The sequence below is a fragment of the Mus caroli genome, chromosome 1, assembly GCF_900094665.2.
Source record: "Mus caroli chromosome 1, CAROLI_EIJ_v1.1, whole genome shotgun sequence".
Classification (NCBI taxonomy): Eukaryota; Metazoa; Chordata; class Mammalia; order Rodentia; family Muridae; genus Mus; species Mus caroli.
In genome coordinates, this window is record NC_034570.1 from 170031877 (window position 1) to 170059679 (window position 27803).

Below are 27803 nucleotides of genomic sequence, written 5' to 3' on the forward strand. Positions count from 1 at the left end.
AAGAAGGACCAGCCAACTAGCGCAAGCTGTAGCTCATGGCAAGATACAGCCACACACCAGCCCCAGGGATAAGCCAAGATGAGGCTGGAATCCAGTAATGAGGTCATCACCCACAGGAAAACCCTCAACAGCTACTTCATGGGCAACATGGCCATATGCCACCCAGGACTGGGGCATGGCTGGATTCCCAACCATTTCCACCTTAATGTACAGTGGCCACCTCCACTCGAACAGGACAAACAGGGCAGGGCAGTAGAGGAGGGGCAGCACAGGGTACGTGACCACCTCACCTCCAAAGTTGGCCAACCGCCCAATCCGGGTAACTGGCACCTTCCGCTCCCGAGCCCGCTCACTGAGCTGGAGGGAAAAACAAGAGAGACCTATAGGATTGACAAAACTAACAAATGAGACAAGACAGCCTGAGGCTCATGCTGTCTGTGCCTCCCCTCTCCACTCCCACTGGCAGCACTGTACAAAAAGGCTTCCAGGTATTTCTAAAGTCACAGCATGGGAGGTTTGGGGGGGGGGATGCAGACCAGCCCCAGCCCCACTGGGAATAGAAACCACCCAAGTCCAGCCAGAATGCCTCTCAGACCTACCATCTGCTTGTGTGGCTTGCTCTCAGGGCGAGCCTTGGCCTGCCGGGCCTTTTCAATGTCTTCAGCCGTGAGGCCTCCCACAGGGGACTGGTCCTGGTGGAAGAATCTTTGCTGGATGCCATTGGCCAAGAACAAGTCTCTGTGATCTACAAAGAGCCTTCCATTGACTCTGCCCATAGGAGAGGTGGCCTGTCCAGGGAGCCCAGCTTCCCTGAAAGGCCCACTGGAAGCATAGGCAGGGGCCGGTCCCTGACTGTGGGATGGAGACAGTGACTGGTCCAGGGAAGAGGCTGCAGAGAAGTCCAGGGAGGTTCCAGCTGCCTGTGGTGTTGAGAACTGAACTTCGGCTTCCAGATCTTCAAAGTTCTCAGTGGCATATGAATCTTCATGCTTATCCTGACCCTGCGGGGGACAAAGGCCAATGTGAGGGGCAGGGCTGGGCTGGTGAGGTACTTGCATGTGACTGCCAATCAGCCCTCTCTAACCCTCCAAAGGATGCTGTCTAAGACCTGAGGTCCACTTCAAAGGCTGGGAGGCAGCAAATAGCTCTCACATGCTTCTTCTAGAAGCCTGCTGTGTGATCTCAGGCAGGATGCTATACACTACTGGGCACTTACTGTAGGCCCAACCAGGGCCAGGGAAGATGCACATGACTGTAGCAACAGGCTCCTCATCTATAAAGCAGGGCCAGCACTGAGCACGTGGGGCTTTTAGGAGAGAAACCAGGACAAAAGATGAGGAAAGAAGCATAAGTCACAGACCAGCGAGTGACGAAAGGAGAGCACAGGTGGGAAGCACGGAGCCACAGCACCTCACAGCGAACAAAGCCCACCATCAACCCGGCATGCAGCGACAGTTCTTGCCAGACACGGTCAGAGCCTGGCTGTCCTTGCCAATCTGAGATACAGAGAAAGGGGGCAGAGGACACCCCATGTTTCCTTTGTACATCATAGGTTCAACCTCCAAGCCCAGATTCCTTCTAGTTTTTAACCTGGAATGAACTTGGACAAGTTCCTAACCACTCTCAGTGACTTCTACATCTGAAAATAGGGCCCCCACTGTCAGACAGCGACAGAGTTACACCCAAGGTCACAGAAACTGCTGGTAAATGCTATAATTAAATAGCACTGTGTCCTAGAGAGAGGGGGAGGGCAGGCCTATGGCCATGTTCACTGGTCCAAATGAAATCTGAGCAAATGCCACGGCCTACGTGCTGTCCGGATGCCATACAACAACACAGGGAGACCTGCAGCCCCATGCACAGCTACCCGAGATGCCCTAAGGACTAGAGCCCTGCTCTCCCAGGAAGTGGGGAGACTAGGAGCTACGCTCACTTCACAACACCAAACAGACTAAGAGCTGATGTGACCGATAAAGGGCAGAAGGCAACAGGCAGCAGAGCAGCGGTCCAGATCCAAGGCCAGCTCTGCTGCCCCAAATCCTAGAACAGAACTAACACAGCACACTGAGGCTCTGGGGCCCTCTACAGCCAGGGAGACCTAGTATGATGAGCCTGGGTCAGAATCCCCTCCTGTCCCACAACTCCCACGATAACCTCCTAGTCTTGTGTAACTGCTATTACAGTAGCTGGGGGTTCCCACACGCAGCAAAGGACCCCTAGTGCCTGAAAGGGCCCCAGCCTCCCTAAGCACCTGATGAAATGTGTGAATATGAGGCATGCAGGTTCCCAGAGCGATCAGATCCCTCAGACCTCCAGGGTAGAGAAAGGCAGCACAAATCTAAGCATTCGGGACAGAAGGGGACCCGGGAGGCCTCTGTGCACAGGGACCTCCTCCATGGCACTGAGCTATCTGTCTTCTGTCTCAATGTCTCACTATACAATGTGGGGATGAGAAGAAGTCCCGGGTGGGAGCTTGCACACTGGTGGAGAAAGTCAGTCTAGAACACAGCCTTCATTTGGAGTGACCCAGAGCAAGCTCACCTTCCAGACTTTCTAGAGGACTGCCACCCACCAGCCAACCCCAACACCAGGAGGACAAGGACTCTCACCCTAGCACTTGACGCAATCTCGGAGGGAGTAAGCACACAGCACATGAGCAGTAGGGGACCTCAAGAATGCAGGGGAGAAAGACTTAAAATCAGAGTAGCCTGTGGGGTGAGGAATACTATGTCACCCTTATGGAGGAAGGAGAGCTTGGGAATCCTGGACCTAAAACTAAGATGAGGCTGGGGACTGGGACAGCCTTACAACCAGAAAAGCATGAAACCTTTATCCAGAACTATAATATATATATTATATACACACACATATGCATATATATACATACACACACACACACACACACACACACACACACACACACATATATGCTTGATGTTTAAGCCTCCCAGTCTGTTATCTTCTATTATTGTAACAGCTCCCTCACAGAGAAACCTGATCTCTAATATGTCAGCAGGACATGCCACAGGACAGAAATGGCACAGCAAAGAGGCAGGGCAATCTCTGCAATGCATGCACACAAGGGTATGCACACATGCTTGCATGGGCAGGCACGCGTGCACGCACACACCTACACACCTCCCTTCAGGCTACTGAGTTGCTAAGAGGCAGCACTACGGTACAGCCAGGTCTGTGCTGACACTGCCTTGGCTTAGACACACCTCTTGATCTAAGATGTTCCTGGACCTTTATGCCAGCATGAGGGGCACATGAGGGGAAGGGAGAGCCAGTGCTGCCCTCCCCAGGGCACTGAGAGCTGCTGCTCTGGAAAGGAGCGCCTTCAGCACATAACAGGTCTTGGCGAGGCTCAGGAAGTCTTGCCTATACGAGGAGCCTTCAAAGGCTGAAGTTGGGGTAGGCTGATTTACAGATGGGCCCTGCTGTGGACTGCATGTCTGAAACCTAACCCATTGCATGCCAGTACATGGAAGGAGATTACATCATGAGCACAGAGCCAGGAAATGGGCCCTTATTGGATGCCAAATCTACTAGAGCCTCAATCTTGGCCTTCCCAGCAGCCTCCAGAACTGAGAAGTAAGTAGTGTCACTTAAGCGTCCTAGTCTGGCATTCTCACACAATGTCCTACCCTACGCTAAAATGTCAGTGGGACACACCAGCCACTGGGCGCTCTAGTCTCATCTACAACAAGACAGGAGGTCAGGTTTCTGTATCCTGGTTCATTCCCTGGTCCCATTACGAGCTCCAAGTCTGGCTCTGCCTACCAGCACCCCACACCCATGGCTGGAAGGGGCCTCTCACCTGCACCTTCCCGAAGACCATGCTGATCTGCTCCACAGCTGTAGACTGCAGGGCCCTGGCCGCCAGGAGGAGCTCCCCACCAAGGCCCAGGTTCTGCAGGTGGGTTTCCACCGCTGCTTGGGTCAGCTTGGCAAGGCCTTTGGCCACCATGATGGCATCCCCCAACATAGCAGCCATCCTTCAGGGCTGGAAAAAAAGAGGCCACATTAGGGACCGGGTACCACATCCGACACAGGATCGTATGTACTCACCCCGACTCTGAGTGGAAGGCAAAACTGATGGTTTGGGTTTTCTGCTGATCTTCCCTTTTGATTGAAAACTGAAGCGGCAGGAGAGGAGCAGGCCCCAGGGCAATGACCAAGTACTTCCACGCACTTACCAATGCCCAAGCATTTCCTCACCTGTGCTCAAGAGTGCCTCTGAGACACCTCAGCACAGAAGTCAAAGCGCTGTGGCGGAGGCAAGACTTAGCATGTGCACTGACTCCTAGTCTACTGCTCTTCCTTCTGAAGCATAGGGGAGGCTGAAGCAAACGTGGCCCCTCCGCAAGCAGCTCCTTGCAGGAGGGCCTAGGGATCTACATACGACAGTGGTGCCTCTCTCCGGGCCCCAAGAGATGAGGGTATCTGCCTCTTTCAAATCCCGGATGCACTTCCCAGTGAAGTGGGAGGCAGCCACCCAGACTGAAGATACTGAGGGGACTCTCCTGACCTACAGGTCAGCCAGGGGTTCCACACTGCAATTCAGCACTGAGAACAACAGACAAGGCACACAGGGCAAGAAAACTCAACCATACACCACTGTGGAGGCCGGCTGCCCGCCTCTACTACGGGCCTCCTTTGCTCTCTATTGGCCATAGCAGAAAGTGTTTCTGAATGTAGGTCAGGGTCAGAGATGCTGAGATCCAGTATCTACAGTGTAGTTAGGGCCTGGCCTAGTTGGTCATTAACTACCCCCTGAGGCATGTTTATAGGTTAAAATCAGTCCTGTTAACTTGCTGGAAGCTAAAGAAAAGAAAAAAAAAAGCCAGGAGAGCCAGAGATCTCACTGCAAGTAGCACCATGACCAAGGCAGGGAGCCGAACTGGGTAGACCAGGTAAGAGGAAGGTAAAGGGAACTTCAGGCTGGGGACTGGCATAGGAGCAGGGGTCCTGACTCACACACAGCAGAAGAGAGAGGACAGTCAAAGGGGCACCTCGATTCCATCTTTCACTACATTAATCGAGAGAGGCACAGATGGGGAAGGGCGCACAGGAGCACTGGCAAGGGTCCTGACCAGAACAAGGGGACACTTGAACACAGGCACACAACTGCCTAAAAGTAAGTTGCAGGGGAGAGATGCCTCTGGCCTGTGCTAGCATCTGCATCATGTGCACACACCTACACACAGATAGTCTGGCTTTAAAGACCTTAAAAGGAGAATCGTTACAGCACAGATTCACTACCAAACAGGCAGTTATGAGGCTGTGTTTATAATGTGCCCTTGGGCGGTAACTTTCCTTCAAATACTAGCAGTTAGCACACATAGGGCTAAGACTTTCTTACGCACCTCTTAATACTTACAAACAATCCACGGGCATCGGTCAGTGAGAACAGCAGAGTTAGAGAAAGAACTAAGTAGCCAGCTAAGTCACCACCAATTTCTCAGTGGCCCTGGGGTTGGGGGTGGGGTACATCAGCCCTGGCCTGTTTAGTGCCTCCTCAAACACTTGGCTCACTGACATACAAGGACAAGGCACTGTTGGTCACAGCTTACTGACCCTCCAGTCTAAGCCAGTAGGTTTGGAGAAAATTACCAGGTCACACCCTAGGCTTCTGCTCTGCACTCCTCTGATTTAATGGCAATAAACAGGTGAATGAACCCACAAACCAAACAGCTAGTACTGTTAAGACAGTGTGCAATCGGAGCTCAAGCAGGCCTGATAGCAGCTCCTGACTCAACAGCTGCCACCACCCTCAACACACACCGATGGATGCATCTTGTCCACTACCCTGAAGTCTAGACACTACTCAGGTTTCCCACTAGGGACCTGGAGAACATGGAGAGGGTGACTGGATTTTGAAGATCTGTGCCAGAAACACACTCCTACTACTGGAGATGGCTCAGTGGTTAAGAGCTATTGCTGCTCTTGCAGAGGCCCCAGGTTTGGTTCCCAGCACCTGTGTCAGACAGCTCACAACTTCCTAGCTCCAGGAATTCCACACCATCCTCTGACCTCAGTGAGCACGTACATACATATAGCATAGACATACACCCATGTATACAGGTGGTTGTATGTAACTCAAGCTTTGGGTGATCTGACATCCTCTCTGGCTTGACCACACACACATGTACACACCCACTCAGATATATATATATATATATATATATATATATATATATAAATAAAATGTGTGTATATGTATGTGTGTATATGTGTGTGTGTATGTATATATAAACAAAAGAAAATCCTTACTTAAAAAATAAATTAAGAGGGCTGGAGAGATGACTCAGTGGCTAAGAGCTGTTGCTGCTCTTGCAGAGGACCCAGGTTTGGTTCCCAGCACCCACATAGTGGATCGAAGCCATCAGTAACTCCAGTTCTAGAGAATCTGGTCCCTTCTTCTGATCTCTTCAAGCACCAGGCAGGTACATGGTACATATACATACATATAGGCATACACATAGTTAATAAACATTTTTTAATTAAGAATGAGTCATACTTTCTTTCCTGCCTGAACAGTTGTATATGAAATACTAGTGAATTTCAAAATGGTGCCAAGTCCTGCCCTAGATACTGCTCCTCAGATTCCCTTGTAGATTTCTGTTTTCCTCAAGTCGGCAGCTCCTGCTAAGGAGCACAGCCTACTCTTTACAAGCATGTAGACTTCAAAGTTGCTGTGGTTAGTCCACAGCCACCCCTTGGGTAAACATTATTTACTCAGTGTGCAGGGCTATGCTGGGCCTCGCTCACAGGACAAAGTGAACCAACCGTTCACAGCCTTATCATCACAGGCAGCATTCTGCAAAGAGTCCCGGTCCCCTGACAGCAAAGGGGGCAGGGGAATGACTGCCAGAAGGAAGCTGCTCTCCATAGCTCTTCTCTTTCTGGTTTTCAAACGCAGGGCCTTAAAGACCCTATTCCCAGTTCACCTCAATAATGACCAATAATTCAGCCAAGTCAGGCACTCAGCTGGGAGGCATTTATATCATAGTTTACATCCAAAGCCCAGGAACCCTTTCACACACCATACCAGCACCACGATGTCAGGGACAAGTATCAGAGCCCTTGTGGGGAATGTCAGCCCCACTATCCTCCCCACCCTCCGCCAGCCCTGACAACAGTACCCTGCTGGTTTGGGGACACTGTTCCTGAGTAAATGTTCTACTCTGAGGGGAACAAAGGATCCAACAACCTCAAGTAAAGCTGTGTGAGAGAGTAGATACTCATGCCCGGAGAGGAACTATGCCAGCATCCTTCACGCATATCACTGTACCTGGCTTGTCCCTGCAGGCCCTGGGCCAATGTGTCCTATCCATGTGCCCATAGCACATCTATAACGGGCACCAACACCAGGTAAGCATTGGAGGCAAAAACAAAGGAGGTGCCTGCCTTGTGAAATACCAGAGCCTAGACATGGCCCCGTCCTGCCACCACCAGCCAGATGACTCAGATTCTTACACGCCTCTTCTGTTCCTAATGTTAAATTTGTATCAGAAAAGTAAATAAAGACATCTCAAACAGAATTGCATTGAAGGAAGCTTTCCCCCTGGAGCACAGAGACTGAGAAAGAGACACAGGCAGACCAGAGGCCAATGTCCCCGAGGCTCTGGGAGGCTTTCCTACTGACCATCATTTGCCAATCCCCGCTTTAAAAAAGCCTTCCAGAGCTACCTCCTGGAGCCACATCCTGGCTGGAAGTTATCTGGTGAACTGGGGACCTTCAAATAAAGTCACCAGGACTGACAAACGTGCCCAGGGAATGCAGGCCTGTCCAAATATAGAAAGACGTGTGAGCAGAAAAGTCTTTTTTAAACACATGATGATTCTAACAAGCACAGACCTGACAAAGCCTCAAATGGAGACATCATCCACTGGAGACCCAGGGGGGAGGGAGCTTTATCTGGCTGGAGGGTAGCCATATGCACTCCACTTCATATCCAGGATATACCAAACTGTCACTGCTCTCCTGGTGAGAGAGAGCAGCCTGAGATGGTCTAGGAAGATTTCCCACGCCAATACCCTTCATAACTACAGGCATGATGGACCAGCTCCAGGACAGTGAAGTGCTGGTATTCACACCTCTGAGATCAAGGGTGGACCCTCCTCTGGCCCTTCTCTGTCACAGCTGCCACTAAAGACTTGGGATGGTTGGGATAAGAACCTAAACAGAAACTACACAGGAAGTCTTTGGCCCTGAGAAGCCATCCCCAGCCAGCACAGTCTCCTGGTGCACATACCTCCTCAGGGTCCTCGGGCACTTCAAGTCTGGCCTGTCTAAAGTCAGCAACCTTGATGCCCTAGCCCCACACAGCAGCTGTGCTCACCACCCTGCCTCGCCTTGGCCTTCCCATGCATTCCCAGGCTGCCAGCCAGAGCAGTTTCTTTAAAAGAAACACCCTGCCTAAAGTGCTCCCATACCCCACAGCTTCTCTGAGATCCCTAAAGGCAGAAAAAGCCTTCCTGACCCAGCCCTCTCAGCCTCACCAGCCTTAGCCTTACTATGCTCCCTCCACTGAATGTGTCCCAGCTAGGCTAAACCACTCATGGACTTCATGGGGTCCCTCCTGAAGGTCCGGGTTCCTTGAGCAAAGGGGAACAAGTGTATTTCCTCCCTCCTCAGGGGCATCTGTCCCAGCTTCCTATACCGTGCTCTCCAGATCTGTCTAGTATACCTTGCTAGAGGCTGCTAGCCACAGGACAAGAACCATGTCTGTCTTCCTGCATACTTTCCTGACCCTCCAGCACCAAAGGGTACTTTACAGCAATAAATACCTAGCAAATTAAAAGAATTTAGCTGGTTCCTCCAAAGCTTGAAAAAGCTTGAGAAAAATGGCTCAAACCTTCTTGCAGCTTTGACCCACAAAGGGCAACCAAACACTCCAAGAGCTCGTCAGAAACAATAAATACTCCTCCAGCTTCTGGCTGCAGCAGAAGGAACCGGAGAGTTTAACAGATAGCTGCCACACTCCCAGGATTCTGTGTTTCTAGCAAAGTGCCATATGTACCAACTTTGATAGCCCTAGTCATTCTAGAAAAGGGGGAAAGGGGCCAGGGGTGACTGGCACCACAGACCAAGCAAGAAGCCTCCACTGAGAGGCGTTTCTAACGTTTCCACCTGCTGCTCTGTCTCCGAAGCCCTGCTTCACCACAACACAAACCCTTCAGATGTTCCATTTTCCATGATTCCTTCAAGACCTTGAAAAGGAGACCAGAAGGCGATGAAGACGATGGCCCCAGAGCCGACACTGAGAACTCTCTGGACTGTCACTTCAAAGGTTCTTCCTCTCTGGGCGCTCCCTCGAGGCCAGTGAGTGCCTTTTCCCCCTTCCCAGTGAGGAACCTTCTTTCCTTTGGACAGAAACATGTGGATTTCAACCCTCTAAGGGAAATGAAAAGTCCCATTATATCCTTAACATGTTCCCTTTTCTGACAAAAAGGAAAGAATGTAAGGACGATTTCCTCAGAGGCCTCAGAAGGAATGCATCAGGGTAAACAAGCTTCAGAACCAAGGTCCTCAAATCCCTGTTTATTAGATCTGTCCTTCGCCTGCACCTTAAAAGTCACACGTCAAGGACGATCGGTGATGCACCTCAGTCACCGAACTCCGGGCCTCTGTCTGCAGGTCAAGCAATGTCCTACAGTGCCAACGTCTACCAAAGGCAACTTAATACTAGATAGAGAAGGAAAAGGAAATGGAACAGAACCGTCCTCTGCTCTTCCTGTCAGCAAGCAACAGTAGGTGTCAGCAGGGAGCCAGGCCTCTGCTTACCCAGGTCCTCACACAAGGACCCACACAAGAATCTCTGCCCCTTCTCCCCAGGCCATCCATCTAATAACAACCCCAAAATCCTGCCCCGATCCCTCAAACTACATTGTTTTAAAGTGGATGTGTGTGGTAATTCAGCTCTAAGAATGGGCGTCACGACACTTTTGGAAATGAGTCAGGTGAGTGTCTGAGTCACCCTCTTGTACTGTGTTAAAGACACCATGGCTACAAGCACCTTTGGCGGGGAAAGGCTTTATTTGTTTGACACATCTCATCAGAGATGAGGCTTGAGGAAGCCAGGGCATGAACTGAAGCAGAGACATGGATGGATGCTGCTTACTGGCTTGCTCCTCAGAATTTGCTCAGCCTGCTTCCTTATACAAGGCAGAAGGACCAGCTGGCCAGGAGTAGCACTGACCACTGTGGACTGGACCATCCTACATCAATTAGACATCAAGACAGGACCTCAAAACACCTGCCTAGCAGGCCAATCTCATGGGAGGATCTTTCTCAATTAAGATTCGCTCTTCCCAGATAACTCCAGGTCTCTGTCAAGCTGACAAAAAAAAAAAAAAAAAAAAAAACCAATCAGCTCAGTAAACAGCAGTATACGTGTAGGGTGGAACACTGTGGCAACTTAAATATCACAGAGAAAGGATTGACAAGAGTATACTGCATGTCCCTGCAGGGAAAAACATGTCATCACAGAACATTTAAAAGCATGAGGCTTTTGCTGGGATGCCAGTCTTCAAAAATTTGTTTTCTAAAATTTTGTACAGAGAACATGTACTGTTTGAATAATATTAAAACTGTGTTTTTTTGAAACCCCTTAAATATGTTGTTGAAGAAAACATTTTAAGTAAGCACACAAATATGCAGTTTCAAAAACTATTCCATATTCTTCTAGTGCCTGTCTAGGGTAGAATGGACAGTAGGTTAAGGGACAGATCAAAAGGTTATAAATAACACTGCTCTGGGGCCCTTGGTTAGCCCTGGTCTTCAGAAGTCACCTCCCCCTAACTGGCTGCCAGGCACATAGCCTGTAGGCATCTTACTTTGGGGAATAAGGTTCCGCTGCCCTTCTCAGAAGGGTGGTGAGAAAATCACTTGGCACAGACCCTTCCTCCCCACTGGCCCTGCACCAGAAGGTAGAAGCAGTTAATGAGTGCCAACTCTACACACAGTCTCTGGAATGTCTAAGTTAGATCGAATAACAAGTACGGTAACCGTATTTTCTCGGGAGGGAGACAGATGACCAGTGTGCTTCAGGGCCAGAGGGTAAGTGAACCAAGTCCCAGGGCCATATCTAGTCTCACTGTAACCAGCAAGCCTGGAAGAAAAAGGATATTTCTAAATATCCTCTAAAAGATAAAAGAGGCAGTGTGCCGTCTCTATCTGGTCTTGGGGAACAATGGACTCCAATGATCTAGAATCTTCCTAGAAATTTCACATCAAGAAAAAAAAAATGCCTTAAAACCTGGGCTACCCACAGAGGAAACTTTTCTCTCAGGGATTTATTTGCAACTTGTCAGCCCTTGTTTCGGGAGTGTGGACCCTAGGCAGTGGACAGTGACAGGCAGAGCCGCACCTTGGCCGGGATGGCTTGAGAATAAGTATCTCTTGCCTTAGCTGGGCGGTGGTGGCTCACGCCTTTAATCTCAGCACTTGGGAGGCAGAGGCAGGCGGATTTCTGAGTCTTCTATTTAAGCTCTCCCTTCACATAAGGGCCCGAGTGAGGGATCAGAACATGGGGAGAGGGAGGTGATCACTGGATCTCTTCCAATGAAGAAATCTCTTTTTTTCTGATTTTCACTGTTATTTTTGTTCTTTTAATTTAGCTTATCAAGGATGGGTGGCTGAGTCTGGCTTGGTAGAGCAGCCAAGGCATAAACCGCGACGCTAACTCTGATAACCCGACTGCCTATTTCTGTAAATAAAGTTGTACTGAATCGCAGCATGTGTGGTCATTACGCACTTCCTACGGCTGGCCATTCCCATTTCTTGTTGGTTTGGTTGCAAGAGAGACCGATGGCTCACAAAACCCAAAATACTTATGTTCTGTCCTTCAAAGATGAAGTCTGTAGACTCCAATTCTAGGATAACAAACTAGAACCACAATTATTCCAGGACATCACCAGAATTATATCCTAACAGGCCAATGAGGATGGTCCTGGGATAAGGATTCCCAACACTATCAAGCTCATGTCCTGATACCCAGAAATGGTCCTGACCCACCACCGAGAGCCTGGAGACCACCTTTTACTGGATTACCTAGGATGGGAACCCCAAAAGCTGCTCATGAGTAGGAGCAGGAAGGAGCGTCAGATGCCATCCTCCCTGAACAGATTCTTCTCCCAGCCCCTAACTGTTAACCACCTGTATTCTCCTCCTCACGCCACACGGAAAAGCCACCGTCAGTCCACGGCTTGAGCTCTTCCTCATCTACCACCGCATCAACACTTTTGTTCCTTCGCATTCACAGCCTCTCTAACCAGTTCCTGAGGGGCAAACACTGAGAAAGAACCACCACAGAGCACGGGGGTGTCCTCTGGCAGGCAGGCAGCAGACAGGGATGCCCCCAAGCCTCATGCAAGGTCCTCTTGACTATGGGACAGCGGCCAAACACTGGAGAGCCACACTGGATGGCCAGCCTGCCCTACACAAGGAGCCAGTCCTCCTCACTGCTCATCATGAACTCCAGCCAGATGTAGCCCTGGTAGCACGTATTATACTTCCATACCAATCTGGAGGCTGAAGCAGGAGGATCATGGGTTTGAGACCAGTTTGTACTACATTGACAAAATCTTGTCTCAAAAAAAAAATGTATGTATTTAAAAAAGTATTTGACTCAGGTAGTGGCCCAGCAATTAGGTCAAGACCTCTGTAATTGGTCACCTGGCTCTGCTGCCAACTTGCAGTTAAAATTATATAAGCTTAGCTTTGTCCCTCAGTCTTCTCATCTGCACTTGAGAGTAGAGTAGATCCCTCACATGACAGTATCTAAGGTATTTACGGCATGCACTGGGTATCTAGAACCATTAACTGGAGTGATTATGAACATTGTGACCATGCAGGTCTCCTGCTATAGACCCAGTGAAAGCAAAAAAGAGCACAAATGACTAATACCTTAAAAAAAAAAAAGGAATTAAAAGCTCTCCCTATAAAGTCCAGGATCACTTCTGAGTCAGGGAGACAGGCAGTGCTGGGAAAGGCTGGGTTGGTCCTCACCAAAGTGGTTTATTTAGCAATGTCGTATGAGGCACCACCCCAGAGAGGTGGTTCAGCATGCTGCCTGCCAGCTTGGAAACATGGTGGACATAAACATGCAGAGAGAGACACACCTCGCACCACTGCTGAGCACAGGGAACGTTCTCTGTGTGCTTCACCCACTAGCACATACACACATGGGCATGGCAATAGCAGACCCGACCCCCTCCCCAGTTCAAAGGCAGTTTTTAATGAGTCATGCTGCGTGAGTCTCCAAGGTGACTTCATGAGTCTGCAGACACAAGCATGTTTTCCTAGATTCATCCCACTCCTGTCTACAAGAGGGAAGGGGGGAGAGCGGAGGAAGCAGGCGGCTGTTGCCCAGGAAGCTAGTCTGCTCTGGCTGTTGCTGTTCACAGGACATTCTCAACTAACCTGGCCACAGCAATGCCCAGCCTGCCCTTTGATGCCCAACACCTCAGGGAGCGAGAACCACTCAGTTACTTTTCGCTTTCTCAAAGAACGGAATTGTCTGTGAGCACTGTCAAATGACAACCATTGGCGAACTATCAGCAATTGGTTCTGCCTCCCTTCTCCATGCCAAGACCTGGCATTTTATGCAAACAAGTCTCCAGGACTTATCACCAGCCCAGTGAACAGCAGGTCTTCTAGCTCCTGGCCACTTAACAAACTGCAGGCTGACAGACAGACTGACAACAAAGATCGGTTTCCAGCTTCAGCTTAAATACTATGTTTGACCTCCAGGCCACCGGTACTGCTCCAGGGACCAGTGTGGCTCACTTCCTCATGCGTAAATCAAGACAGTGCGACTTACCCTCTGGAGGACAGAAGGAAGACAAGGAACCCCACAGAGCTCTTTCTGAAGTGGTCTTTTCAGATTTAACCAGGTCTGGAGAGAATAACCCTTAAAGGAATTCAGAAGAACTCATGTAGATATTCTATGAAAACAGCAGGGGAGGTACAGCCCTGTGCAAGCAGAGTCTATATGCCTCAGGGAAAGCCCAGTGAGGTGCAGGGGTAGAAAACAGGGAAACATCTCTCTGGTGTAAACACACACACATACACACACACCTCTTCTGTAAACACACATACTCTCTTGCATACACACTCTCACACACACACTACACACACACACCTCTCTTCTGTAAACACACATACTCTCTTGCATACACACTCTTACACACACACACACACCTTTCTGCTGTAAACAAACACACACGCACAGTCACACACAAACATCTCTGCTATAAAACTAACTCCTCTCTCTCTCTCTCTCTCTCTCACACACACACACACACACACACACACACACACAGCGCTTTCTCTCTCAGTACCCACGGGATTCCCTGTTCCTCCCACACTGAGCCCAAGACCTATTCCCTCTGTAACAACCCCATTGCTCCTTCTACTCTAGAACATGAGTGATGAGATATGAACCTTCAAATCTTGGGTCTCTCATCTCAGACTCTCTCTCCCAGGCCTCTCCTGTGCATGTCCTCTTTTACATAAGCCCTTCCTTTCAATCCCTCAATTCATGCCCAGCCTCCTGCACCAAACACAGGGAAGCACCTGCAGACCCTGCTCTCCTAGGAAGAGAGCACGCACACCCCGCTGCCCCTCTGTGACATCGGAAGTGCAAGCCAGTGGGACTCCTCAACCGACCTCCACCTCGACTGCACTTCCTGCCTGTAGGACTACAGGCAACCCCGAGGCACACACGGGAACTCTGAAGGCTGATGAAACTACCCTAACTTTGACTGTGCTCGTGGTCAATGGTTTTTTTCAACTGTGTGGGATATGGGTGAACTTAGTGCATGCAAATTTTAGCTTAATAAAAAAGGATAGAATAAAATAGTTCCAAAGCCATTCAGCCCCATTATGTCTGATACTAACAATGTCACCTTCCCCCAAATTAGTTCCTTCTCTCATGACCTCTATCTCCAGTACTGACACCATTACACAACTTCTTCACCATCGAGAACTCTGACCCACATATCCTACCTGTATATATTCAGTCCACATGCTGAGTTCTATGGTCCCTCTGACTCTACTACCTGTGACTCAGGTCACCCTGTCCTTAAAGGCTGCCACTCCCTCCCCTTCACGCCCATTCCCATACAACCAACTAGAGAAGAAGCAGGATCTTTGAGCGCCCCCCCCCACTACCTCCTTTCCCACTGGCTCTCCCCAGTTCTTGACTGTTAACAGGAATGTTAGAACTATTCCCAGTTGCCAAGCCAAAACAACACTTATAATATTCCTGTCTAATTTTGCACACGGCTCTGGTTTCGACTGGCAAAGAGAATGACTCAGGGTCCGTGGCTCTTAACGGAAAATTATCCTGCCAAGCTGCGAGCTTCCCAATAATAAACCTCTTTTAAGAAGGAAGTGATTTCCCTTCCAGGTCTTTTTCTGTGGGTAACAAAGGGCACCCCAGAGCCCCTACTTGGAATGCTCCTCCTCCCCCAGCTGCAGAATCCTGACACATTCCCACAAAAATACAAATTCACTGCAAAGGCTTAGGATACTTTTCTTTTCCAGTGCATCATCTCTCATCTTCTCTGAACAGCCATCATTTTAGGACTTAATACTAAATTCTAGGTTCCACAGAAAGCAAAATGTAGACCCAAAGGCAAAGCCTCTCACTCTACACAAAAGAAGAACTGGACCATGGTTTCTGGTGCTAATCAACAACGAATGCATTCTACAAACTGCGTGTGTGCAGACACTGCACGGAAACACCTGCATGTGTGTGCATGTATACGTGTGGTGTGCAGCCAGACACTCCCTGCAGACACAGGCATGCTCTCCTTCCACATTACAACACACGCACATGGCTAAGCAAACTGCGTGGATAAGAACAGTGTGCCCTCAGAAAGTCTCCTAGCCAACATTCAGACAGCGCCCACTTGTTTGCTCACCGTTGAAGAACCATCCTATGGTGGTTTCCTGTGCTAACCCACCAAGTCTCCCAATGTTCCTAGGGGCAGAAACTATGAGTTTTCCACATCTTCATAATTTGTGCCTACCTAGTCACATTCATCAGGCACAAAGGCCCAGGGTTTCAGCCTCCAAGCCTCCCTTGGAATGTTTCACCCCTACCACCCAGTGCACTCAGGGTTTCACCTTTAAAGCCCCCACCACATGCCTTCCACCATTTGTTTACAGCAGTGACATAACACTGTCTTAAACCTCCCAACTACTTGTGGGCAAGTTGCACAGAGGTCCTGGCAGCATGGGGTGACCCTGTCTAGGGTCCTGCCTGCATAGTTCTCAACCAAATTTGCTCTTGGGGGTATTTTGCAATGTCAGGGGACATTTTCAGTTGTCACAATTGGTGGGATTGGGTGGCCGTGAGGGTGTCACCATTTGTCTAGCAGTACAAGCCAGGGATTCAGCTACACACCCTGCACAAGATAAGCAGGCACAGTAAACAAGGTTAGGTCCAACATGTTGATAGTTTGGAGTTGGGAAGTTCTGTCTCAGGTGGTTCATTAGCCCAGAGAATGCACAGATTGCCTGCCTCGCTTTTGCTTTGTGTCACCTGGTCCACAAGTGGCCACAATTCAGCTGTCTTCATTATTCACAAGGCTAAATATAGCATCCAAAGCTACCCTCGGAGTCGTACAGACGCTGCTCTTGTAAGCCAACAAACCCCTCTAGCCTCTTCTCAGAAGTGCCTTCCTCACTCCAAATGTTTCCCAACAACCTCCCTGCCAGCATGGCCGCCAGCCACAGCACAACTGGATGTCTGTCATGCTCACTAGTCCAAATCCTCCGGCAAGAAGGTTGGCCTGACACACCCCAGCTCCAGAGTCCCGTTCCACAGACACCAAGTCCAAGTGAGCCTAAATCAATTTTCTACAGAGCTGCAAGCCCAACCCAGATTGGATGTCTGCACACAGCCTCTGCCCCTTCAGGCAGCCCAGCCAATGGAGGGTCCCAGAACCCATACCCGCCCCTACAGCGTTCTCCCTCTGTCCCCTCACACTCTGAAGGTGGCTTGGCTGAGTTATGTGACAGCTTCGGTGCAAGAGAGTACAGGAGCTGTCAAAACTGGTAGTGTGACCACCAGTGTCTGGGAAAAACAAGAGGACGGACCAAAAAGAAAGGAAGAAAAAGGAACAAGGAAGGGACTTCTTCCCAGACTTCACCCCAGCCGTGAAACCCAACAGCTGGCTCGGGCTTAGAAGTTGTAGTTCTGACACAAACTGCAGCCAGGGCCCGATGCACACAATTCGAGGGATTGAGAGTTCAGAACATTATTGGGAGAAAGGCAGCCACGTGCGTGGACGACGCAGAGGCCACGAGCAACCCTCTGCTCGCTGAGCCAGACCCGGGTCGGGAAAGGGCTGCACCATATGCAGGCCTCACTGTCACTTGAACGTGTAAGAGGGGACCCCGGGGTGCTGAGGCTAGCAGCGGGCCGGCAGGCGACAGCCTTACCGGGCTGCAGGAAGGTAGCTCCTCTGTCCGCAACGCAACGCCTCCGCGCGCTCGCCCCGCTGCGAGCTCTCCGCACACGCTCCGCTTCTGTTTACCTTCTGGCCCCGGTGCGCACGCCGCGCTCCTCTTGCCCCGCCTCCGAGCCCTCCCATTGGCTGAGCCGCTGTTTGTTAGCTGCCCCAATGCCACAGGACGCAGTGGGAGCGTGCTTGCCGCGTGCGCAGCTCACAGCCAATAGGGACTGAGGGTGGAATGACAGCAACCAATGAGAGGCCGCCCTTGAAGGCCGCGGTCCCTAATCTGCCTGTTAGCTGTCTTTTCTCTGGGCAGGGAAAAAGGCCTGCTGTTGTTCTGCGCGTGCGTCCTGAGGATTGGCAAGCGTTCACCCGGCAGCCACGTGAGGGTCGCCTGGGTACCGACGCTTGTTCAGCTTCCTAGGGGCCGGGCCGGGAAGACCTCAGAAGTTTTGCTGGGATCACAGAGGTCCCCAGGCCCCCGCCTCAGGGCCTAGACGAGGCCCGGGGTTTTGGGTTTTTTGCCATATGATGAGGCTTCTGCCTGGGTTCCTCCAAAAGCACTTGGCCTAAGGAAGTGTTATGGCGCTGACACCAAAGTTCTATACCCTCCAGCTCTCTATTTAGACTAATTGTGCTTGCTTATTATGAGCGCCAATAAAAAACAAGGAATCCTTTTCCAAGGTGAAAAACAGCCCTGAGGAGTGCACTTAACACACACAACATTGACCCACAACATCCCTCAGGGACTGCTGACCCAGAGAAGATAGGGTTGCAACAGGTCCATGCCACCTTTGTACCAAATGGGAGAAAATACCTAGCCTTGGGGCCTTTCCAAGATGCTTCCGTGCCAGCTCAGCCCTTTCGCCCAGCAATGCTAGGCCAGCTTCCCTCTAACGTACCTAAGACAATCGCTAGCCTCTCCCATGGTTTATTTTCCGTTTTTCGACAGATTGATATGATTTGGACCATATTTCAAACAAAACAAAACAAAAACTCTGAAAGTATTCTCTATGCTTACTGTCTCCACTTCTTTTTCCTTCCTTCTCCACAAAAATCAATCTAATAAGGCTTTGATAGTTCGGATCTTGAATATTTTTTCCTCAAAGACCACTTGTTATAAAGGCTTGGTCCCAAAGGGAAGTAGGCATAGGGAGGCTGTCAAACATTTAGGAAGTATGGCCTGATGAAAGGAAGTCATATCACTGAGGTTGTGACTTTATAGGGAATATTAGGACCTGGGAGCCTTCTCTGCTCCCATGAGAAGCCAACACTACCATGAGGTGAGCAGCTCTGCCCACTACACCATCCTACCGTGACCTGCCGCTTCATGAGAGACCCCAAAGTCACAGCCCCAATGGACCAAGGCCTAAATAAATCCTTCCTATTTCTAAGTTGGTTATCTTGAGTATTTTGCTACATTATAGAAAGCTAAGGCTTTTCTGTTTAAAATACAGGCTTTAAGCATGCAGATTGCTAGTCTGATCAAAACTGAGATGGGCTCTGCCATTATTTCTTGAGTCTTTCCGTCCAGTCTTATTTCTCCAAGATTCCCACTGTCTGTACTCCTATCCCTGAAGTTAGTCCCTGGGGTTGACACTCTATTCATTTTCGTTCTTTTCCAAGCTGGGATAATGCCCATGGACTTATTTCCAGAGGTGGTCTTTCCCCAGCCTGCTCGGCTCCACAGGTGAACTAGTCACTTCACTCACAATGGGTTTCAACCCCAACACATCTTATTATTCTTATTGTTTCCTTGTGTCTCTATTTTGGGGCTCATCATTCTCCTATTTTTGTCTTGGTTTATTTTTTAGACATGCTTCCGATCAGTTCTTTGAATATTTTTTGAAATAGATGATCTAAGGGTTTTGCCTAGATAGTTAGCCCAGGATCTTTTTTTTTATTTCCTCTGTGTTTGTTACTGTAGCTCTGTGTGTCTTGGACTGCTGTTAAAATCTGGCTATCTTAACACAACATGGCATCTTTGGAAATCGGATTCTCCCCAGGAGTCCTTATAATTGTTGTTCAGTAACTTTTCAAAACTAATATGGGAAGTCTGTGTTTTGTGTGTGTGTGTGTGTGTGTGTGTGTGTGTGTGTGTGTGTGCGCGCGCGCGCGCGCGTGCGTGTGACTACTAACGCATCTACTTGGCTTACTGATCAGGTAAGAGGATGGACACAGATTTTCCTAAATGCCTGGAACCAGCAAGTTTCCTGCCTCACACCACTGGTTGCTTGTTGGGGCCTGCCTTCAACACTCAGCCAAAAGGTTGACAACTCTACCTTAACCTAAACTTCCTGCTTGCACAATCTCGGGGTCACTCAGAGGTGAAGTCTAAGGGCCTCCCCAGTTCTTCCTGACCATAGCATGGCCCAAGCACGAGCATATGTGGACATGTCAATCACTTCAGGATTTTGATTAGTCTGTGTTTACCCAAACTACGTAAGACCGCTGAGTTACACAGTTAAAGATGGTTAAGGCTTAAGTCAAAATGAGGACACTTTAAAGGGGGCCCTCCTTTTACCCCCAGGTGGTCAAAGGATGGCAGTTTTGTAAGGAGAAGGTTTCATATTCCCAGCTTCGTTTCGCTCCCTGGGGTGGTAGCCTGGCTGCTCCAGGGATGCAGGCTGCTGTTTTCAAGACCTCCGTGCAGCTGGTGTGAGTAAGGGGCTAAGAATGGAGCAAGCTGAAAACTCTAGTTTGCTACAAACATTCTGTGAGTTGCCAAAGTTCAAAGAAGGAGAAGGAGAAGGAGAAGGAGAAGGAGAAGGAGAAGGAGAAGGAGAAGGAGAAGGAGAAGGAGAAGAAGAAGAAGAAGAAGAAGAAGAAGAAGAAGAAGAAGAAGAAGAAGAAGAAGAAGAAGAAGAAGAAGAAGAAGAAGAAGAAGAAGAAGAAGNGAAGAAGAAGAAGAAGAAGAAGAAGAAGAAGAAGAAGAAGAAGAAGAAGAAGAAGAAGAAGAAGAAGAAGAAGAAGAAGAAGAAGAAGAAGAAGATTCAGTTTTCGCCAGCTTCTCTGTTATCTCTGTGGAGGACAGACATTCCATGCCTTCGCCATTTTCCACCTCCTTAGTAGAGTTCTTTGGCTTAACCCTTGAATATCATCCACCTTGACACTCATCCCTTGCCCTTTGGCTGTCAAACTATTGAAACAATAAACCCCAAGAAGCTGAAATTTCCCCCAGGAGTCTATGCTGGGTGAGGGAAAAGGATGAAGTCTGTTGCCAGCTAGAGGGAGAGTTTGTCTCCTGGAAGACACACAGTTCTGACAGTGCGTCAGATCACCATGCAGGAGAGACTGGAGCTAAGACAGTGAAGAACAGGACCACACTTGACAGGAGAGCTTAGTTCTGCACAGCTAGGCATTCTATTCAAACCTAAACCTCGTGTCAGGAACCTGAAGATTGACTGGGGGTGGGACTGGACCATACCCTTGAGACCACACTGAATACACCTTTTCTGCTTTGCACTAGATGTTTAATTAGCCTGTTGACTAAGACTAGCTTGTTAAGGCTGCCCAGCCCAGGCTCTGACCCCAACAACTCAACACTTCTAAGAACCAGTCATATCTTCCACTGCCGAGACCCGAAACCCTGTCATCCTTGACACCTGCTTCCATCCCACCTCGCATCAAACCCAGCCTGTCTTCGAGCTGACTGCTGAGTCAACCAGTTCTTACCTCAGCATCACAGATGCCCTGAGCTAAGCCAGCCTCATTTAGCACCTGCATCATTAAGCAGCTCTCTGGTCCTCTGTCTATTCACATCCACCTACAGTGATCCTTTGTTTTATTCTAAAGCAAAAAGGCAGGCCATGCCATGTAAATTCTCTTCCTGCTGCTGACTTCCTGTCTCATCAGAGGAAAGTCCCAAGACCTCACAGACCACAAGAGTCAGTATGACCATACCCTGGGGATATTCCAGGTCTTATCTTCAGCTGTTCCTCCTCATAGTGCTCAGAGGTGTGAAGAACAGTCCCAGCTCAGAGACTGCATGGGCTCTCCCTGTCCAGAATGCCCTTGGCTTCTACCGATCCCTCACAATAGGTCACAATATGCTGAAATGCAACCCAGCCCGACCCTCATTTGGGTACAGTGGGGAAGGGAGACTCAACACTCCTCTAACTTATTTTCTTTCTGTCTCCAGTGCTTCTTACTACTGGATGTAATCATTTGGTTATCTGGAATGTAAGTTAGTTCCATGAGAGCAGAAACTTTCTCTGGCTCACCATTGGATCTCTGGCAGCTGGCACAGTTGGTGGCAAACTGAAGGTGTTCAACAAAGTCAACATGGTCTGGGGTAGAATCCCAACTCTGTCTCTTACTGCATGACCCTAAACTAATGAAACTTTGGATGCCCCCGTTTCCTTCTGTATGGCGCTAGTAGCCATATCTAATAGGTTGTTGAGAACTAAATGGATAAATATATGCAAAGCACTGTAGATACTTTGTGCCTGGTACATAGTATATATTAATATATTTTTTTTCTCAAATGATAACCCATTCTAAGACATATCATATATTCAAGAAGGTACTGCACGCTTTTCCAGAGTTTGCAAAAGTGTTACTATAGGTCTATAGAGACATTGAAACTAAAACATTTACATTTAAAAAGGCCTAATACTTTCTGCAATTCCAGCTAATTCCTTAGCTAGCATACCTCAAGAGCTTTCACATTTCCTCAGTGTCCTTACACACAGCTGATTATGGATTTGGACATCTGGAATAACCAAGAATCAATAACTCATTTGTACTTGTGGGATGTGTGTGTGTGTGTGTGTGTTTTCAACTTGTTTACTTAGTAATTTCATCTTTTACTCTTCATCAACAAGTCAAAGTATAGTCTTAGCTTATAATACTCGGCAAGTCAATTTTTACTTACTGTGGGCAAGAACCTCTTTAAGACAGACTTTAACCTTTCCAGACCTAGAGAAAAAAAACTCCTGAGGCGCATTGGCTGAACTATAAATGCCAGGCTCCACATTGCCTTGTTGTGTTCAGAATCAGAATTCCCTTTGACTCCTGGGCCCCGGCCATGCCAACATGCAGCTAAGACTATAAACAAGTCAGGACTGCCTCATGCTTCAAACCGGCACAGGAGGAGCCGTTCCAAGAGGGAAGAGCCGCTCAGTCACAGCCTGAGTCACGGCCTGGACACCTGCTCTCCACAGCCCAGGGCTCTCAGACGATCTGTATTACAGGAACATGGTCATTTAATAACCCTTTAACTCACTTAATACAACAGGAATTAAAACCTATTCAGGGGCTGGGGATCTGCGTCTGTGGTCCAGCACTTGCCACTCATATAAAAGGCCCAAATGCAAAACAGACAAGATTCTATTACTTGAAAAATAAATAAATCAAAATTTCCAGTATACCTGAACCAATACACACTGCCTGAGAAATGCCAGATTAAATAATCACAGGGCTCCCCTCTGCCCTAAAACTTGCCTTCCTGAAAAAAAATTAAATAATAGATTTATAAAATTTAAATAAGAATATTAAATAAATTTTAATATTCAAATAAATATTCAAAAACTGTTTTTGAATAAAACGTTGATGAATTTATTTTACTCCTTTATCGGGTAATGTAGTCACTTAATTTGTAAACAATTTATTTTTAAAATTTGTGCTGTAGCCAAGATTGGTGCTGCATACCTACAATTCCCAACACATAAGAGTCACAGGCAGATGGCTCCAATAAATCAAAAACCAGACAAGAGTGTCCCCACCTCCTTACCTGCTTCCCACTTTTTTCCTCACGCCACACCCTCCCACGCAGACATTCCCACTGCCTAGTCTCTTGTTCCTTCATTAGATGACTTCAAGTACATGGGTGAATGCAAACTGGCACTAAACAAACTTACTACACACAGACAGACAGACAGACAGACAGACAGACAGACAGGCACTGTGCTCTGGTCAGCTTCTTTTGTTGTTGTTTTAGTTTTTAGTTTTAGGGCTACACAGAGACAGTAGTTCTCTGTGTAGCCCTGGCTGTCCTGGAACTCATTCTGTAGACCTGGTTGAACTCATATTCAGACATCCACCCACCCATGCCTCCCAGGTGCTGGAACTAGAGGCATGCACCACCACTGCCCAGCCTTTTAAATGGAAAGTAACAGCTTTAGAGGCTGCAGAGGGCACTTGCTGCTCTGGGAGCACCTAGGTTTGGTTCCCAGTAGCCACAGTGTAGTTCCCATTGCTCATAACTCCAGTTTGGGGGATCTGGTGTGTTCATTTGACCTACATGGGTGCCAGGCATTTATATGGTACAGATCCATGCAGGCAGAAACCTTCATGGACAGAGCCAGGCAGTGGTGGCACATGCATTTAATTCCAGCACTTGGGAGGCAGAGGCAGGTGGATCTCTGAATATGAGGCCAGCCTTTCTAAAGAGAGAGTTCCAGGACAGCCGGGACTACACAGTACAACCCTGTCTCAAAAAAGCCACATAGACATAAAATAATTATTTTTATTTTAAATAATAGCTTTAGGAGCTGGAGAGATAGCCTAGTGGTAAAGCGCGGGAAGAGTCAATCGCTCTATGAGCATGTACACTTATGTGCACACAGGTACACACACACACACACACACACTTTAAAATAAATAAGGGTCAGGAGAGATGGGTTGATGGTTATGAGCACCCAAGTTTGGTTCCCAGCACCCATGTAGGTGGCTTACAACTGCCTATAACTACAGCTCCAGGTAACCCAATGCATTTTCTGGGGATCCAATGTCATTTTGTGGGGATCCAATGACATCTTGTGGGGATCCAGTGTCAACTTGTGGGGATCCAGTTTCATCCTCTGGGGATCCAGTGCCATCCTCTAGGGATCAGTGCCATCCTCTGGCTTCCATGGCACCTGTACACATGGGGAATACACATAGACACACGTGTATACATATAAATAAAATTTTAAACAAATAAATTTAATAACAACTGCAACAATAATAACAGCTTTCAATGTTCTCCAAGTCAGCGTATGGGGCATCTTCACTTTTTTCTCACGGTTGTATTAAAGGATAAAACATTCTTTTTTTTTTTTTTAATGCTGGATTTTTATTTCTTTCCTTGTCTTTTTAAAATGGCTTATTAGTTTCTATTTTGTGTTCACTGATGTTCTGTGAGAGTGACATATTCCCTGAAAGTGGAATTGCAGACGGCTATGAGCTATCATATGGGTACTGAAAACTGAACCCAAGTCTTCTGGAAGAACAGCCAGTGCTCTTAAGCACCGAGCCATCTCTCAGCCCCAGTCTCCCTGTCCTGCAGATGGTTTCTGTCCTTCTGCTTCCAAAAGCAGTGCTGCACTCTCAAGGATGTACCCCTGTTTCCACATTGTAACTACCTTGGATCTAAGGGGGATGGATTAGTGGTGCGCAGAGGTAGGCCAGGGCAGGGCTTGCTCCTGCTGTCCTCAGCAGTCTGCAGATCATGGGTCACTGACTCAAGATGATCCTTCAAACCCCTAACTCTTAGAGGTGAAAGTCTAAGGCAAACAGAGTTTATCTGGGGCCCAGGAAGTGTTTAAAATAAAATAATAAAACTTCATACATGTATTCTGTGCTGCTGGGGATGGGACTCAGGGCCATGTGTGTTGCAGGCCAACATCTGAAGTCATAAGGCAGGTCCACATCCAACCCAGGCCTAAAAGAACAACTTGAGGAATTCCCAACCCTGTTGAACTGCGGCAAGCCTAATCACTGTAATTAGCTGACTACACAATTAGGATTGGTTAAACATGTCACAGAAGAGGCTCCCACTCTACTTCCCACAGCTGGAAACAGCCCAGCTCAGCCCAGCACCTACAAAAGGATGCTTTTCTCTGCATCAGCTCTGCCTGTGCTTGGAGCAAGTGTCTGCCTCCTGGAGGCCACTGCTCTTTCCTGCTGGGTTTCTTTCTTTCCAGCACATTGCTTCACTTAAACATTAGCCAAGGATGCCATCATCTTTGGCTTACTTGGTCCACATTTAAATTGCGATATAACGTATATATAGCATAATGGACATATCTTAAGTCTACAGCTCATACATATTTTTTTTAGACAAAGTCTCACTGTGTGGCCCTGGATGGCCTCAGACTTACAGATATCAACCTGCCTCTGCCTCCCAAGTGCTGGGACTAATTCTAGAGCCACCACACAGCCAAATTCTTACAAATGAAGTATGTAACCATCAACATCTTACTCAAAATAAGTTGAATTTCCATTATTTTCTTTTGCTTTCTTAGTAATTTTGAGTTTTATTCATTCATCGGTGAAAGGAAACAAGGCAAGATACTGGCATGTTTAGCTTTCTAGAATTAATATAGTAATTTCCCAGTAGACTCATGATCCCAAACTTTAATTACTCTTAAAATGATATTCTGTAGAGATATTTTAAGCCAGCAACATAGCTATTCTGGTGAGGGATCACACTCCAAAGGCCTTCTACATCTGTGTGATCTGACTGGAATCCAAACATGCCCTTAGTACATGCCTTTAATCCCTCTGGCTGGAATACAGACACACCTTTAAGATAAAATTAGTTTTAGAAAGAAGCAGTCATTTTTGAAAGTGACGTCTAATTGAGGAGCAGACAAAGTGTAGAATCAGAGAAAGATTTGACAGAATGAATCAGAGATAGGATACGCCCAACTCTCACAAGACAGCAGAGGAAAAGGGAGTCGACTTAGAGCAGACAAGGAGGGAGCTTCCACCAGTTGGGAGTCAGTGCAGTGAGTGCAGTGCAGTGGAGTTCAGTTTGTTTGTGAGTTCATGAGTGCAGTGCTGGCCAGAAGAGACAGCTGAAGCCAGAGAATAACAAGGAGCCAGAAGATTAGAAAAAAATGGTCAGAGTTAGATTGAAGCCAAGCAGAGCAATTCAGTGAGAAGCTGAGAGAAGCCAGATGGAATCAGTCAGCTTGGAGAGGAGTTTGAGCCACAACTGTTGAGTTGCACCAGCCAGCCAGAGTTCAAAAAGAACTAGAAAGGGTGAGATTATTCATCAGTAAGCCTCCAAGATGACAATTACATCTATCAAATAGAAGTTACTTGTATAATATTCCTATAAATTCTTTGTCCTTGTTTATTGAAAATGAAAAGAAATGCCTTTTTTCTAACTTTGTTCTTTGATGAAAATGAAAAGAAATGCCTCTTCCTAACTTTGTTCTTTGACAGTTTCATACATGCATTGAATGTTTTCTGATCATCTCCCCACCCTATGCTATTTCCCTCCCATTGGTATCAACCCCACCTTTTCCCTGCCTTTCCCTTCCAGATTCATGACTTTTGGGTTTGGCCATGACTTGAGGCCCATTTAATTTAGCCAAGGTCTTCTGTGTGACAAATGGAATTATCCAATGGCATGTGGTGGAGTCACCAGTAGGTACACAACTGAAGGCAATGGCTCCCTTTTTCTGTGTGTCTATCTGTGGCATCTAGTTCAACAGTGCAGAGTTTGGTCCCCTGAGCCCCTCTTCCCTGCATGCTTGACTGCTGACCAGCCACTCATGCAGGCTCAATGCAGGCATGCATAGATGCTGTGAGTTCATGATTACAGTGCCTATGTCTTTCCCAGAGCATTCCCCAGCCCTGCTCCCTATCTTCCAGCCCTTAGAGTCTTTCTGACCCCCTTTCCACAATGTTCCCTGAGCATTCCAACAAAAGGCATACGTGTCTTGTTTAGGACTGAGGGCTCGCCACGGTTCACTCACGACACCTTGTATAGCCATAAGTCTCAGCATTCACTGATGTTCAATGGAAAGGGAATCCTCTCTGAATAAGGATGAAAGGAGCATTTGTTAGGAATGATCTCTGGGCTGTGTGGCAGCACAGTCTGTAGAACTTCTGGTGAAGGCAGGTTGGGTCTTGGAAGGTCTAGGGAGAAAAAAAGGAAAAGGTTTTACCATGGTGAGGTGGGCAGGCTCCTGGGAAAGCAGGCAGGATCTTAAGAGACCAAAGGAGGAGAAAGGACCAGCCAGGTTCTACCTGGTAGAGAGATCTAACCACATCTTCTCATCTGTGGTATTCTGTGTTTTCTTTGTGGTATTGGTGATGAAACCCGATACACATTTATATGTGTGCATGTGCGTGCCTGCGTGCACATTTGTGTGTGTGTGTGCGTGTGCGTGTGCATGTGTGTGTGTAGGGGGAAGAAGAGAAGGAGGAAGAGGAGGAGGAGGAGAAAAAAGGAGGAATTTATCTTTCCAAACAACCCCTTTCATGCCTCTTTCCAGCCCTCTCCCCTACCTCGACTCTGGGAACTATTATATGTTGATTTCACTTAGGGAAAATAACTGATTATGACATGAATTAGGAAGTAGCAATTGTCTTGAAGGGAACCTATG

General features: G+C 48.0%; 1 protein-coding gene across 3 annotated transcripts in view; it reads right to left on the bottom strand.

Annotated features, from left to right (window-relative positions):
* The window catches only part of Coq8a (coenzyme Q8A), a 29237-nt gene extending 11630 nt beyond the window's left edge, over positions 1–17607 (bottom strand). Inside the window, exons 1-5 of one of the 3 annotated variants that reach the window (XM_021164139.2) lie at positions 17465–17572; positions 13833–13922; positions 3821–4006; positions 600–1001; positions 291–357 (exon numbers count right to left, since the gene is read on the bottom strand). In XM_021164139.2, the coding sequence (XP_021019798.1) occupies positions 291–357; positions 600–1001; positions 3821–3997 (646 nt within the window). In that variant the 5' untranslated portion in view covers positions 3998–4006; positions 13833–13922; positions 17465–17572. Of the gene's footprint in view, positions 1–290; positions 358–599; positions 1002–3820; positions 4007–13832; positions 13923–15019; positions 15108–17464 lie in introns of those variants that run through there. The other 2 variants (XM_021164244.2, XM_021164090.1) reach the window with 2 other exon arrangements.
* Between the last annotated feature and the right edge of the window lie 10196 nt (positions 17608–27803).